The sequence below is a fragment of the Salmo salar genome, chromosome ssa06 (genome assembly GCF_905237065.1).
Source record: "Salmo salar chromosome ssa06, Ssal_v3.1, whole genome shotgun sequence".
Lineage (NCBI taxonomy): Eukaryota > Metazoa > Chordata > Actinopteri > Salmoniformes > Salmonidae > Salmo > Salmo salar.
This window is the reverse complement of record NC_059447.1, coordinates 5,231,283-5,245,032: the sequence shown is the minus strand read 5'-3', so window position 1 is coordinate 5,245,032 and position 13,750 is coordinate 5,231,283. Positions and strand designations below refer to the sequence as shown.

The window sequence follows — 13,750 nt, the reverse complement described above, 5'->3', positions numbered from 1 at the left end:
CTACTGTTTCTCCTCATATCTCCCCTACTGTTTCTCCTCATATCTCCCCTACTGTCTCTCCTCACTGCTGTCTGTCTGGTGTACAAGCTACTGTCTCTCCTCACTGCTGTCTGTCTGGTGTACAAGCTACTGTCTCTCCTCACTGCTGTCTGTCTGGTGTACAAGCTACTGTCTCTCCTCACTGCTGTCTGTCTGGTGTACAAGCTACTGTCTCTCCTCACTGCTGTCTGTCTGGTGTACAAGCTACTGTCTCTCCTCACTGCTGTCTGTCTGACCCTCATTGTTGTAGTTCTGTGGCGGTGCAGAGTGTCAAAATGAGTTCAGGGGAATACACACGTTCCAGTCTGAACACTATCAGAGTGAAAGAGTATCAGACCACAGGGACATGAAGTTACAAACATCCGCTAATAACGTGTGTGTGTGTGTGTGTGTGTGTGTATAGGAGCCAGGCTGTACAACAGGATGTCTATAGAGGCTGAGGCGTTGCTGCAGGAGGCTAAGGAGAGTATAGAAGCAGCTCAGAATTACAGGAGCGAACTACAACAACGCCTACATGGACTCAGCCAAGCACGCAAACAGGTAATAACACTACAACACCTACATGGACTCAGCCAAGCACGCAAACAGGTAATAACACTACAACACCTACATGGACTCAGCCAAGCACGCAAACAGGTAATAACACAACTATAACACCTACATGGACTCAGCCAAGCACGCAAACAGGTAATAACACAACTATAACACCTACATGGACTCAGCCAAGCACGCAAACAGGTAATAACACAACTATAACACCTACATGGACTCAGCCAAGCACGCAAACAGGTAATAACACAACTATAACACCTACATGGACTCAGCCAAGCACGCAAACAGGTAATAACACTACAACACCTACATGGACTCAGCCAAGCACGCAAACAGGTAATAACACTACAACACCTACATGGACTCAGCCAAGCACGCAAACAGGTAATAACACTACAACACCTACATGGACTCAGCCAAGCACGCAAACAGGTAATAACACTACAACACCTACATGGACTCAGCCAAGCACGCAAACAGGTAATAACACTACAACACCTACATGGACTCAGCCAAGCACGCAAACAGGTAATAACACAACTATAACACCTACATGGACTCAGCCAAGCACGCAAACAGGTAATAACACTACAACACCTACATGGACTCAGCCAAGCACGCAAACAGGTAATAACACTACAACACCTACATGGACTCAGCCAAGCACGCAAACAGGTAATAACACAACTATAACACCTACATGGACTCAGCCAAGCACGCAAACAGGTAATAACACAACTATAACACCTACATGGACTCAGCCAAGCACGCAAACAGGTAATAACACAACTATAACACCTACATGGACTCAGCCAAGCACGCAAACAGGTAATAACACAACTATAACACCTACATGGACTCAGCCAAGCACGCAAACAGGTAATAACACAACTATAACACCTACATGGACTCAGCCAAGCACGCAAACAGGTAATAACACAACTACAACACCTACATGGACTCAGCCAAGCACGCAAACAGGTAATAACACAACTACAACACTAGTCCAACCCTCATTCAGACTAGAGGTCGTCATACGGAATGGCCGATTAATTAGGGCCGATTTCAAGTTTTCATAACAATCGGTAATCTGCATTTTTGGACACCGATTCTGGCCAATTACATTGCACTCCACGAGGAGCCTGCGTGGCAGGCTGACCACCTGTTATGCGAGTGCAAACTATCAATCTTCACATAATCACTAGTTAACTACACATGGTTGATGATATTACTAGTTTATCTAACGTGTCCTGCGTTGCATATAATCGATGCGGTGCCTGTTAATTTATCATTGAATCACAGCCTACTTCGACAAACGGGTGATGATTTTAAAAAAGCACAATCGTTGCACGAATGTACCTAACTATAAACATCAATGCCTTTCTTAAAATCAATACACAAGTATATTTTTTTTAAACCTGTACATTTAGTTAAAAGAAATTCATGTTAACAGGCAATATTAACTAGGGAAATTGTGTCACTTCTCTTGCGTTCATTGCACGCAGAGTCAAAGTATATGCAGCAGTTTGGGCCGCCTGACTCGTTGCAAACTAATTTTCCAGAATTTTACGTAATTATGACATAACATTGAAGGTTGTGCAATGTAACAGGAATATTTAGACTTAGGGATGCCACCCGTTAGATAAAATACGGAACGGTTTCATATTTCACTGAAATAATAAACGTTTTGTTTTCGAAATGATAGTTTCCGGATTTGACCATATTAATGACCTAAGGCTCGTATTTCTGTGTGTTATAATTAAGTCTATGATTTGATATTTGATAGAGCTGTCTGACTGAGCGGTGGTAGGCAGCAGCAGGCTCGTAAGCATTCATTCAAACAGCATTTTCCTGCATTTGCCAGCAGCTCTTCGCTGTGCTTCAAGCATTGAGCTGTTTATAACTGCAAGCCTATCAACTCCCGAGATTAGGCTGGCAATACTAAAGTACCTATAAGAACATCCAATAGTCAAAGGTATATGAAATACAAATGGTATAGAGAGAATTAGTCCTATAATAACTACAACCTAAAACATCTTACCTGGGAATATTGAAGACTCATGTTAAAAGGAACCACCAGCTTTCATATGTTCCCATGTTCTGAGCAAGGAACTTAAACGTTAGCTTTTTTACATGGCACATATTGCACTTTTACTTTCTTCTCCAACACTTTGTTTTTGCATTATTTAAACCAAATTTAACATGTTTCATTATTTATTTGAGACTAAATAGATTTTATTTATGTATTATATTAAGTTAAAATAAGTGTTCATTCAGTATTGTTGTAATTGTCATTCTTAAAATTAAAAAAAAAAATAAAAAAAAAAAAAATATATATATATATATACTGCTCAAAAAAATTAAGGGAACACTTAAACAACACAATGTAACTCCAAGTCAATCACACTTCTGTGAAATCAAACTGTCCACTTAGGAAGCAACACTGATTGACAATAAATTTCACATGCTGTTGTGCAAATGAAATAGACAACAGGTGGAAATTATAGGCAATTAGCAAGACACCCCCAATAAAGGAGAGGTTCTGCAGGTGGTGACCACAGACCACTTCTCAGTTCCTATGCTTCCTGGCTGATGTTTTGGTCACTTTTGAATGCTGGCGGTGCTTTCACTCTAGTGGTAGCATGAGACGGAGTCTACAACCCACAGAAGTGGCTCAGGTAGTACAGCTCATCCAGGATGGCACATCAATGCGAGCTGTGGCAAGAAGGTTTGCTGTGTCTGTCAGCGTAGTGTCCAGAGCATGGAGGCGCTACCAGGAGACAGGCCAGTACATCAGGAGACGTGGGGGAGGCCGTAGGAGGGCAACAACCCAGCAGCAGGACCGCTACCTCCGCCTTTGTGCAAGGAGGAGCAGGAGGAGCACTGCCAGAGCCCTGCAAAATGACCTCCAGCAGGCCACAAATGTGCATGTGTCTGCTCAAACGGTCAGAAACAGACTCCATGAGGTTGGTATGAGGGCCCGACATCCACAGGTGGGGGTTGTGCTTACAGCCCAACACCATGCAGGACGTTTGGCATTTGCCAGAGAACACCAAGATTGGCAAATTCGCCACTGGCGCCCTGTGCTCTTCACAGATGAAAGCAGGTTCACACTGAGCACGTGACAGACGTGACAGAGTCTGGAGACGCCGTGGAGAACGTTCTGCTGCCTGCAACATCCTCCAGCATGACCGGTTTGGCGGTGGGTCAGTCATGGTGTGGGGTGGCATTTCTTTGGGGGGCCGCACAGCCCTCCATGTGCTCGCCAGAGGTAGCCTGACTGCCATTAGGTACCGAGATGAGATCCTCAGACCCCTTGTGAGACCATATGCTGGTGCGGTTGGCCCTGGGTTCCTCCTAATGCAAGACAATGCTAGACCTCATGTGGCTGGAGTGTGTCAGCAGTTCCTGCAAGAGGAAGGCATTGATGCTATGGACTGGCCCGCCCGTTCCCCAGACCTGAATCCAATTGAGCACATCTGGAACATCATGTCTCGCTCCATCCACCAACGCCACCTTGCACCACAGACTGTCCAGGAGTTGGCGGATGCTTTAGTCCAGGTCTGGGAGGAGATCCCTCAGGAGACCATCCGCCACCTCATCAGGAGCATGCCCAGGCGTTGTAGGGAGGTCATACAGGCACGTGGAGGCCACACACAGTACTGAGCCTCATTTTGACTTGTTTTAAGGACATTTCATCAAAGTTGGATCAGCCTGTAGTGTGGTTTTCCACTTTAATTTTGAGTGTGACTTCAAATCCAGACCTCCATGGGTTGATAAATTTGATTTCCATTGATTATTTTTGTGTGATTTTGTTGTCAGCACATTCAACTATGTAAAGAAAAAAGTATTTAATAAGATTATTTCATTCATTCAGATCTAGGGTGTGTTGTTTAAGTGTTCCCTTCATTTTTTTGAGCAGTATATATGTATATATATATATATATATATATATATATATATATATATATATATATCGGCCGATTAATCGGTATCGGCTTTTTTTTGGTCCTCCAATAATCAGCATCGGCGTTGAAAAATCATAATCGGCCGACCTCTAATTCAGATAAATCAATTAGCTGAATGATCAGGGCCGGAACTAAAGACTGCACAGCCAAGAGTTCTCCAGGACCATTCATCTAGTATCAGGAAGATGTTACAGCCTTCCCTCTCCCCTCCCCCTCTCTATCCCCCTTCAGGCTAATTGTAAACAATGTTGTTATTTCCTGCTCCTCTAAAAGTAAAGCAGAGAAAGAGAGGTATATGAAAAGAGAAACAAACACGACTCATTGGCCAAACCGGAGGTGGTGTGAATGCAGAGTAGTCCAACTCCTGAACTAAAAAGCACATTCTATTGAAAACCGGCTGCTGAGTACAGGTGAAGACTTCATCTGTATCTGTAACTAGGTTTCCATCCATCTGGCGACAGATTGTCGTCAGAATATTCAAAAATCCTGATTTAAAAACAAGATGTCCGTTTCCCCAACACAGATGTTTCCATCAAGCTGATGTGTTGCAGGTGAAAGGCAGTGTGTGATGACGTAGTGTGTGTAAAACAACTACTTCTGTGGTTCAATTCCCATCTACTGAATAGGGGGTGTAACGGTATACGTATTGGTGCTGAACCGTTCAGTAGGGGGACCTTGGTTCGGTCTGCACTGTGAAACCCAAACACATTAAATCTATATATTTTTAAATAGACTAGGTCAATAGGCTGTGACTATGCTGGGTTGTAGGCCTCTGCCTCTTGAGTAAATCTGAGCTGAAAAACATTCCAGGCTATTCCGTTAAAACAACCAGAGTCTATGTGCACGTTGTGATCAACATTCAAATCTTAATTGGTTCATTTCAAACTGTCCTTTTGTGAGGCGCAGCTGGGAACTAGTTCTGTATGATGGCGAGTGGTGGGGGGTCGATAAACCAGGAAGATTCTCCAGCGTTTAAATCTATATTTTGGCTTCCCAGTAAATTACAAATGGCGATGGACAGAGAGTTGTGGCTTAAACCGTCACCGTATTGTCACCACTGCTCAACCAGAATTGTCAGAGACTCCAGTCACCCAAGTTATAGACTGTTTTCTCTGCTACCGCACAGCAAGCGGTACTGGAGCGCCAAGTTTAGGACCAAAAGGCTCCTTAACAGCTTCTACCACCAAGCCATTAGACTGCTGAACAATTCATAAAAATCGCCACCGGACAATTTTACATTGACCCCCCCCCCCCCCCTTTTTGTACACTGCTGCTACTCGCTGTTTGTTTATTGTCACTTTATTATTGTCATAGTCACTTGGCCCCCACCTACATGTATAGATTACCTCAACTAACCTGTACCCCCGCACACTGACTCAGTACCGGTGCCCCCTGTATATAACCTCATTATTCTTATTGTTACTTTTTATTATTACTTTTTATTTTAGTCTACTTGGTAAATATCTTCTTCTTCTTGAACTGCACTGTTGGTTAAGGGCTCGTAAGTAAGCATTTCACGGTAAAGTCTACACTTGTTGTATTCGGCGCATGTGGCAAATAAAGTTTGATTTGATTTGAATAGCCTATGCAGCTGCCAACACCTCAAACATGTTGACGCATTTACGCCGACATCACCCCAGTATTCCTACCACCGGAACGAGACGGAAACGCAAAAAAACAACACAGTTTTGTCTCCCCTCTGCATTCAAGCAGCCCTTCACAGCTGGTTCTGACTGGGCCAAAGACATGCCAAGGGTGATAGGTATGTTTACACTAGTGGATAGGAACCCTTTCTCAGTGGTTGAGAAGAATAGAGGGTATCGGCATCTCGCCACGTTACAAACTTCACCCTCTCGCACGCATTTCAGCAAACGGGTCGTACCCGCTCTATATAACCAAGAGAATGGGTAGTACCCGCTCTATATAACCAAGAGAACGGGTCGTACCCGCTCTATATAACCAAGAGAATGGGTAGTACCCGCTCTATATAACCAAGAGAACGGGTCGTACCCGCTCTATATAACCAAGAGAACGGGTAGTACCCGCTCTATATAACCAAGAGAACGGGTCGTACCCGCTCTATATAACCAAGAGAACGGGTCGTACCCGCTCTATATAACCAAGCGAACGCCAAAGTTATCAATGAATTGAAACTGACACTTTTATCTACAGAATGGTTCTGTTCTGCTGCTCTCTGGTGCCCACTGTGCCCACCCGGTATCTGGCACACGTCTCTCTCCTTTCCCAGCTGTAGAGTCCAGTTTTGGGCCATTTTTCCCTTAACCCCCCTCTTCCCCAGGGATGAGTCATCATCACTGTAATATGAGACGAAGCAGGCAGGAAAAGCTGCTCTGTAACACACACAGATTACCAGGATGGTGTGACGTCCGTGAGCAGTGTGTGCCTTAGATACTTCTGGCTTCTGGATGAGAGGGAGTCAAAACATCCTGTAGTTATCTCTCTCTAGTCTCTCTCTTTCTCTCTGGTCTCTCTCTTTCTCTCTGGTCTCTTTCTGGTCTCTTTCTCTCTCTGGTCTCTCTCTCGCTCTGGTCTCTCTCTCTCTCGCTCTGGTCTCTCGTCTGGTCTCTCTCTCGTCTCTGGTCTCTCTCTCTCTCTGGTCTCTCTCGCTCTGGTGTCTCTCTGGTCTCTCTCGCTCTCTCTCTGGTCTCTCGTCTCTGGTCTCTCTCTCTCTCTCGCTCTGGTCTCTTGTCTCTGGTCTCTCTCTCTCTCTGGTCTCTCGCTCTGGTCTCTCTCGCTCTGGTATCTCTCTGGTCTCTCTCGCTCTCTCTCTGGTCTCTCGTCTCTCTCTCTCTCTGGTCTCTCTCTCTCTCGCTCTGGTCTCTCGTCTCTGGTCTCTCTCTCTCTCTGGTCTCTCGCTCTGGTCTCTCTCGCTCTGGTATCTCTCTGGTCTCTCTCGCTCTCTCTCTGGTCTCTCTCTCTCTCTGGTCTCTCTCTCTCTCGCTCTGGTCTCTCGTCTCTGGTCTCTCTCTCTCTCTGGTCTCTCGCTCTGGTCTCTCTCGCTCTGGTATCTCTCTGGTCTCTCTCGCTCTCTCTCTGGTCTCTCGTCTCTCTCTCTCTCTGGTCTCTCTCTCTCGCTCTGGTCTCTCGTCTCTGGTCTCTCTCTCTCTCTGGTCTCTCGCTCTGGTCTCTCTCGCTCTGGTGTCTCTCTGGTCTCTCTCGCTCTCTCTCTGGTCTCTCGTCTCTGGTCTCTCTCTCTCTCTCTCTGGTCTCTCGTCTCTGGTCTCTCTGGTGTCTCTCTGGTCTCTCTCGCTCTCTCTCTGGTCTCTCTCTCTCTCTCTCCTCCCTCTGTCACCTCACCTCTCTCTCTCATACCTCTTATCTCTCTCTCCCCAGCCTGTATGTCCTCTACTCCCAGTGGTCATGTCATTGTATTCCAGATGACAATATTAGCTTTCCCATCCTTCACCGTCCCAAAATATACATTATCTTTGGCAACATCCCAAATGGCACCCTATTCCCTCCATAGTGCACTACCTTTTGGCCCTGGTCATAATGAGTTCACTATATAGAGAATAGGATGCCATTTAGGATACTGCCCTTATCTCCACAAAACTGATAGACACCAGGAAGTGATGCAATGGCTCCAGTGAGGCATTTCCTGTGTCCTGCTGTCCATACACACTGATCTCTGATAGTGTTCTATGTAGGTCTTTCCATCCTCATCCAACTATTCTTTTCTCTTGTTTATCAGTGCAGCTCCTCTGCTCTTCTGTTTCCTGCTCGCTCTATCTCGCTCTCTCGCTCTCTTTCGCTTGCTCTCTGGTCTCTCTCTCTCGCTCTCATTCTCTCTCTCGCTCTCTTTCTCTCTGGTCTCTCTCTCTCTCATAGTCAGAGTCATAGTGAGAGGAGGACTGTCAGTCAGTGGGTGTGTCCCAAAAAGCACCCTACATAGTGCACTACTTTTGACCAGAGCTCTATTGGCCCTTCCTCTCTATGGGCCCCTCCTCTCTATGAGCCCGAATGCACTATAAAGGCACTAAGGGTGCCATTTGGGACTGAGATAGTCTGGTAGTTTCATACTGACAGGAGTTCAGCTCAGCAGGGTTGTCTGTTAAGAGGAACTGAAACAGAGACTACGTTTCACTGCAATCGACTAACCACCAGCTTCCTGTTCCGTTGGGGGACTGGCACTGTTAACACATCTTAACGTTTTAGCATTTCTGGTAGAAAGTTAGCATATCAATTGACCCTCTCCCACCGTCTCTCTCTCTCTCTCCTACCCTCTCTCCCTCATCCTCCTCTCTCTTCCTCTCCTCTCGCTCCTCCAGGTACGAGGCAGCTCGTCTCAGGCCAGGGAGGGGTTGAAGCGTCATTTCTCAGAGCTCCAGACGGCTGTGGCCCGCCTCCTGACGGAGCGTCTGAGCGTGCTCCTTAGCGAGGTGGACGTCATCGAGCAGGACAGCGTACGGCCGCTGGACGACTGCCAGAAACTCATAGAACACGGAGTCAACACCGCAGACGAGCTGCTCCGAGAGGGTGAGGTATAGATAGACGGAGGGACGCATGGTTCAAATCCCGGAGCCCTTGAGCAAGGCACTTAACCCTGACTGATCCCCTGGCCGTAACCCCACTCCCTGAGACTAGCAGTATAACCTCTTACATCTAGACGTTCCGCTAGCGGAACACCTGCTCCAATATCCAATGATATAACAGGTTAACCCTGACTGATCCCCTGGCCGTAACCCCACTCCCTGAGACTGTCTCAGGGGGAGTAGGGATATGCACAAAAACACATGTCCCTTACAAACTGTGTAACAGGACTAATAAAATATGATAATATAATCACCTGACAAATTATTATGACTTTCTATTACACACCGTCAGAATCATGTTTCTCCTCTCCTCCTCCTCCTCCTCCTCAGTACCATCAGAATCATGTTTCTCCTCTCCTCCTCCTCTTCCTCCTCCTCAGTACCATCAGAATCATGTTTCTCCTGTCCTCCTCCTCCTCCTCAGTACCATCAGAATCATGTTTCTCCTGTCCTCCTCCTCCTCCTCCTCAGTACCATCAGAATCATGTTTCTCCTGTCCTCCTCCTCCTCCTCCTCCTCCTCCTCAGTACCATCAGAATCATGTTTCTCCTGTCCTCCTCCTCCTCCTCCTCAGTACCATCAGAATCATGTTTCTCCTGTCCTCCTCCTCCTCCTCCTCAGTACCATCAGAATCATGTTTCTCCTGTCCTCCTCTTCCTCAGTACCATCAGAATCATGTTTCTCCTGTCCTCCTCCTCCTCCTCAGTACCATCAGAATCATGTTTCTCCTGTCCTCCTCCTCCTCCTCAGTACCATCAGAATCATGTTTCTCCTCTCCTCCTCCTCCTCCTCCTCCTCAGTACCATCAGAATCATGTTTCTCCTGTCCTCCTCCTCCTCCTCAGTACCATCAGAATCATGTTTCTCCTGTCCTCCTCTTCCTCCTCAGTACCATCAGAATCATGTTTCTCCTGTCCTCCTCTTCCTCCTCAGTACCATCAGAATCATGTTTCTCCTGTCCTCCTCTTCCTCAGTACCATCAGAATCATGTTTCTCCTGTCCTCCTCTTCCTCAGTACCATCAGAATCATGTTTCTCCTGTCCTCCTCCTCCTCCTCAGTACCATCAGAATCATGTTTCTCCTGTCCTCCTCCTCCTCCTCCTCTTCCTCAGTTCCATCAGAATCATGTTTCTCCTGTCCTCCTCTTCCTCAGTACCATCAGAATCATGTTTCTCCTGTCCTCCTCTTCCTCCTCAGTACCATCAGAATCATGTTTCTCCTGTCCTCCTCCTCCTCCTCAGTACCATCAGAATCATGTTTCTCCTGTCCTCCTCCTCCTCCTCCTCCTCCTCCTCAGTACCATCAGAATCATGTTTCTCCTGTCCTCCTCCTCCTCCTCCTCAGTACCATCAGAATCATGTTTCTCCTGTCCTCTTCCTCCTCCTCAGTACCATCAGAATCATGTTTCTCCTGTCCTCCTCTTCCTCCTCAGTACCATCAGAATCATGTTTCTCCTGTCCTCCTCTTCCTCAGTACCATCAGAATCATGTTTCTCCTGTCCTCTTCCTCAGTACCATCAGAATCATGTTTCTCCTGTCCTCCTCCTCCTCCTCAGTACCATCAGAATCATGTTTCTCCTGTCCTCCTCTTCCTCAGTACCATCAGAATCATGTTTCTCCTGTCCTCCTCCTCCTCAGTACCATCAGAATCATGTTTCTCCTGTCCTCCTCCTCCTCCTCAGTACCATTAGAATCATGTTTCTCCTGTCCTCCTCTTCCTCCTCCTCCTCCTCAGTACCATCAGAATCATGTTTCTCCTGTCCTCCTCTTCCTCAGTACCATCAGAATCATGTTTCTCCTGTCCTCCTCTTCCTCAGTACCATCAGAATCATGTTTCTCCTGTCCTCCTCCTCCTCCTCAGTACCATCAGAATCATGTTTCTCCTGTCCTCCTCCTCCTCCTCCTCCTCAGTACCATCAGAATCATGTTTCTCCTGTCCTCCTCCTCCTCCTCCTCAGTACCATCAGAATCATGTTTCTCCTGTCCTCCTCTTCCTCAGTACCATCAGAATCATGTTTCTCCTGTCCTCCTCCTCTTCCTCAGTAACATCAGAATCATGTTTCTCCTGTCCTCCTCCTCTTCCTCAGTACCATCAGAATCATGTTTCTCCTGTCCTCCTCCTCCTCCTCAGTACCATCAGAATCATGTTTCTCCTGTCCTCCTCCTCCTCCTCAGTACCATCAGAATCATGTTTCTCCTGTCCTCCTCCTCCTCCTCAGTACCATCAGAATCATGTTTCTCCTGTCCTCCTCCTCCTCCTCAGTACCATCAGAATCATGTTTCTCCTCTCCTCCTCAGTACCATCAGAATCATGTTTCTCCTGTCCTCCTCCTCCTCCTCCTCAGTACCATCAGAATCATGTTTCTCCTGTCCTCCTCTTCCTCAGTACCATCAGAATCATGTTTCTCCTGTCCTCCTCCTCCTCTTCCTCAGTACCATGAAACCTCAGTGGTCTCCTATTTCATGATTCATCTCCTGTAATTAAACACTGATTAAAGGTTTGAATCTCTCTTTCTCTCTCCCCTTGTCCTCTCTTCAGGTGAGGTAGCTATCCGCTGTGGTCTGGGGGAGAAGGAGGACAAGCTGGGGAGTTTCACCAAGAAGGCCCTTCAGATCCAGCTGGACAGGTGAAGGAGAGAGAGAGAGGGAATTATCATACTCTCTTTCACTATGTCATGTATGTTCTAACTTTAACAATACAATGTAAAGGTTAACTCTGTGTGTGTTTATTTTAACTGTGTGTGTATTTATTTTAACTGTGTGTGTGTTTATTTTAACTGTCTGTGTGTTTATTTTAACTGTGTGTGTGTTTATTTTAACTGTGTGTGTGTGTTTATTTTAACTGTGTGTGTGTGTTTATTTTAACTGTGTGTGTGTTTATTTTAACTGTGTGTGTGTTTATTTTAACTGTGTGTGTGTTTATTTTAACTGTGTGTGTGTGTTTATTTTAACTGTCTGTGTGTTTATTTTAACTGTGTGTGTGTGTTTATTTTAACTGTGTGTGTGTGTTTATTTTAACTGTCTGTGTGTTTATTTTAACTGTGTGTGTGTTTATTTTAACTGTGTGTGTGTGTTTATTTTAACTGTGTGTGTGTGTTTATTTTAACTGTGTGTGTGTTTATTTTAACTGTGTGTGTGTTTATTTTAACTGTGTGTGTATTTATTTTAACTGTGTGTGTGTTTATTTTAACTGTGTGTGTGTTTATTTTAACTGTGTGTGTGTTTATTTTAACTGTGTGTGTGTGTGTGTTTATTTTAACTGTGTGTGTGTGTGTGTTTATTTTAACTGTGTGTGTGTTTATTTTAACTGTGTGTGTGTGTGTGTTTATTTTAACTGTGTGTGTGTGTTTATTTTAACTGTGTGTGTGTTTATTTTAACTGTGTGTGTGTGTTTATTTTAACTGTGTGTGTGTGTTTATTTTAACTGTGTGTGTGTGTTTATTTTAACTGTGTGTGTGTTTATTTTAACTGTGTGTGTGTTTATTTTAACTGTGTGTGTGTGTTTATTTTAACTGTGTGTGTGTTTATTTTAACTGTGTGTGTGTGTGTGTGTTTATTTTAACTGTGTGTGTGTGTGTTTATTTTAACTGTGTGTGTGTTTATTTTAACTGTGTGTGTGTGTGTGTGTTTATTTTAACTGTGTGTGTGTGTGTTTATTTTAACTGTGTGTGTGTGTGTTTATTTTAACTGTGTGTGTGTGTGTTTATTTTAACTGTGTGTGTGTGTGTGTGTGTGTGTCTCAGCCTCCCGGAGGTACCAGTGTTAGTAGACGTGCCGTGTGTGTCTGCCCAGCTGGATGACTCTCTGCTGTACGCGCTGAGAGACAGAGTGTCCCGACACGGATCAGTCTCTTCACACCCTCCAGTCCAGATAGAGGAACTCCAGGAGAGACCTGGCAGTGTGTTAGTACGCTGGTGTAAGGTGAGGACACACACACCCTCCAGGTGTTATGACACTGTTATTAACTAGTACACTGTCCTGTGGGGTGTTATGACACTGATATTAACTAACTAGTACACTGTCCTGTGGGGGTGTTATGATACTGATATTAACTAGTACACTGTCCTGTGGGGGTGTTATGACACTGTTATTAACTAACTAGTACACTGTCCTGTGGGGTGTTATGATACTGATATTAACTAACTAGTACACTGTCCTGTGGGTTGTTATGATACTGATATTAACTAGTACACTGTCCTGTGGGGTGTTATGATACTGATACTAACTAGTACACTGTCCTGTGGGGTGTTATGATACTGATATTAACTAGTACACTGTCCTGTGGGGGTGTTATGACACTGTTATTAACTAGTACACTGTCCTGTGGGGTGTTATGATACTGATATTAACTAACTAGTACGCTGTCCTGTGGGGTGTTATGATACTGATATTAACTAACTAGTACACTGTCCTGTGGGGTGTTATGATACTGATATTAACTAACCAGTACACTGTCCTGTGGGGTGTTATGATACTGATATTAACTAACTAGTACACTGTCCTGTGGGGTGTTATGATACTGATATTAACTAGTACACTGTCCTGTGGGTTGTTATGATACTGATACTAACTAGTACACTGTCCTGTGGGGTGTTATGATACTGATATTAACTAACTAGTACACTGTCCTGTGGGGTGTT

General features: G+C 45.1%; 1 protein-coding gene across 1 annotated transcript in view; it reads left to right on the top strand.

Moving 5' to 3' along the window:
- crlf3 (cytokine receptor-like factor 3) overlaps positions 1-13,750 on the top strand; it is a 31,684-nt gene that overhangs the window by 10,572 nt on the left and 7,362 nt on the right. The window contains 4 exon segments of the mRNA NM_001173930.1: positions 443-579; positions 8,849-9,056; positions 11,650-11,737; positions 12,854-13,031. Coding sequence (NP_001167401.1) covers positions 463-579; positions 8,849-9,056; positions 11,650-11,737; positions 12,854-13,031 — 591 coding nt within the window. The 5' untranslated portion in view covers positions 443-462.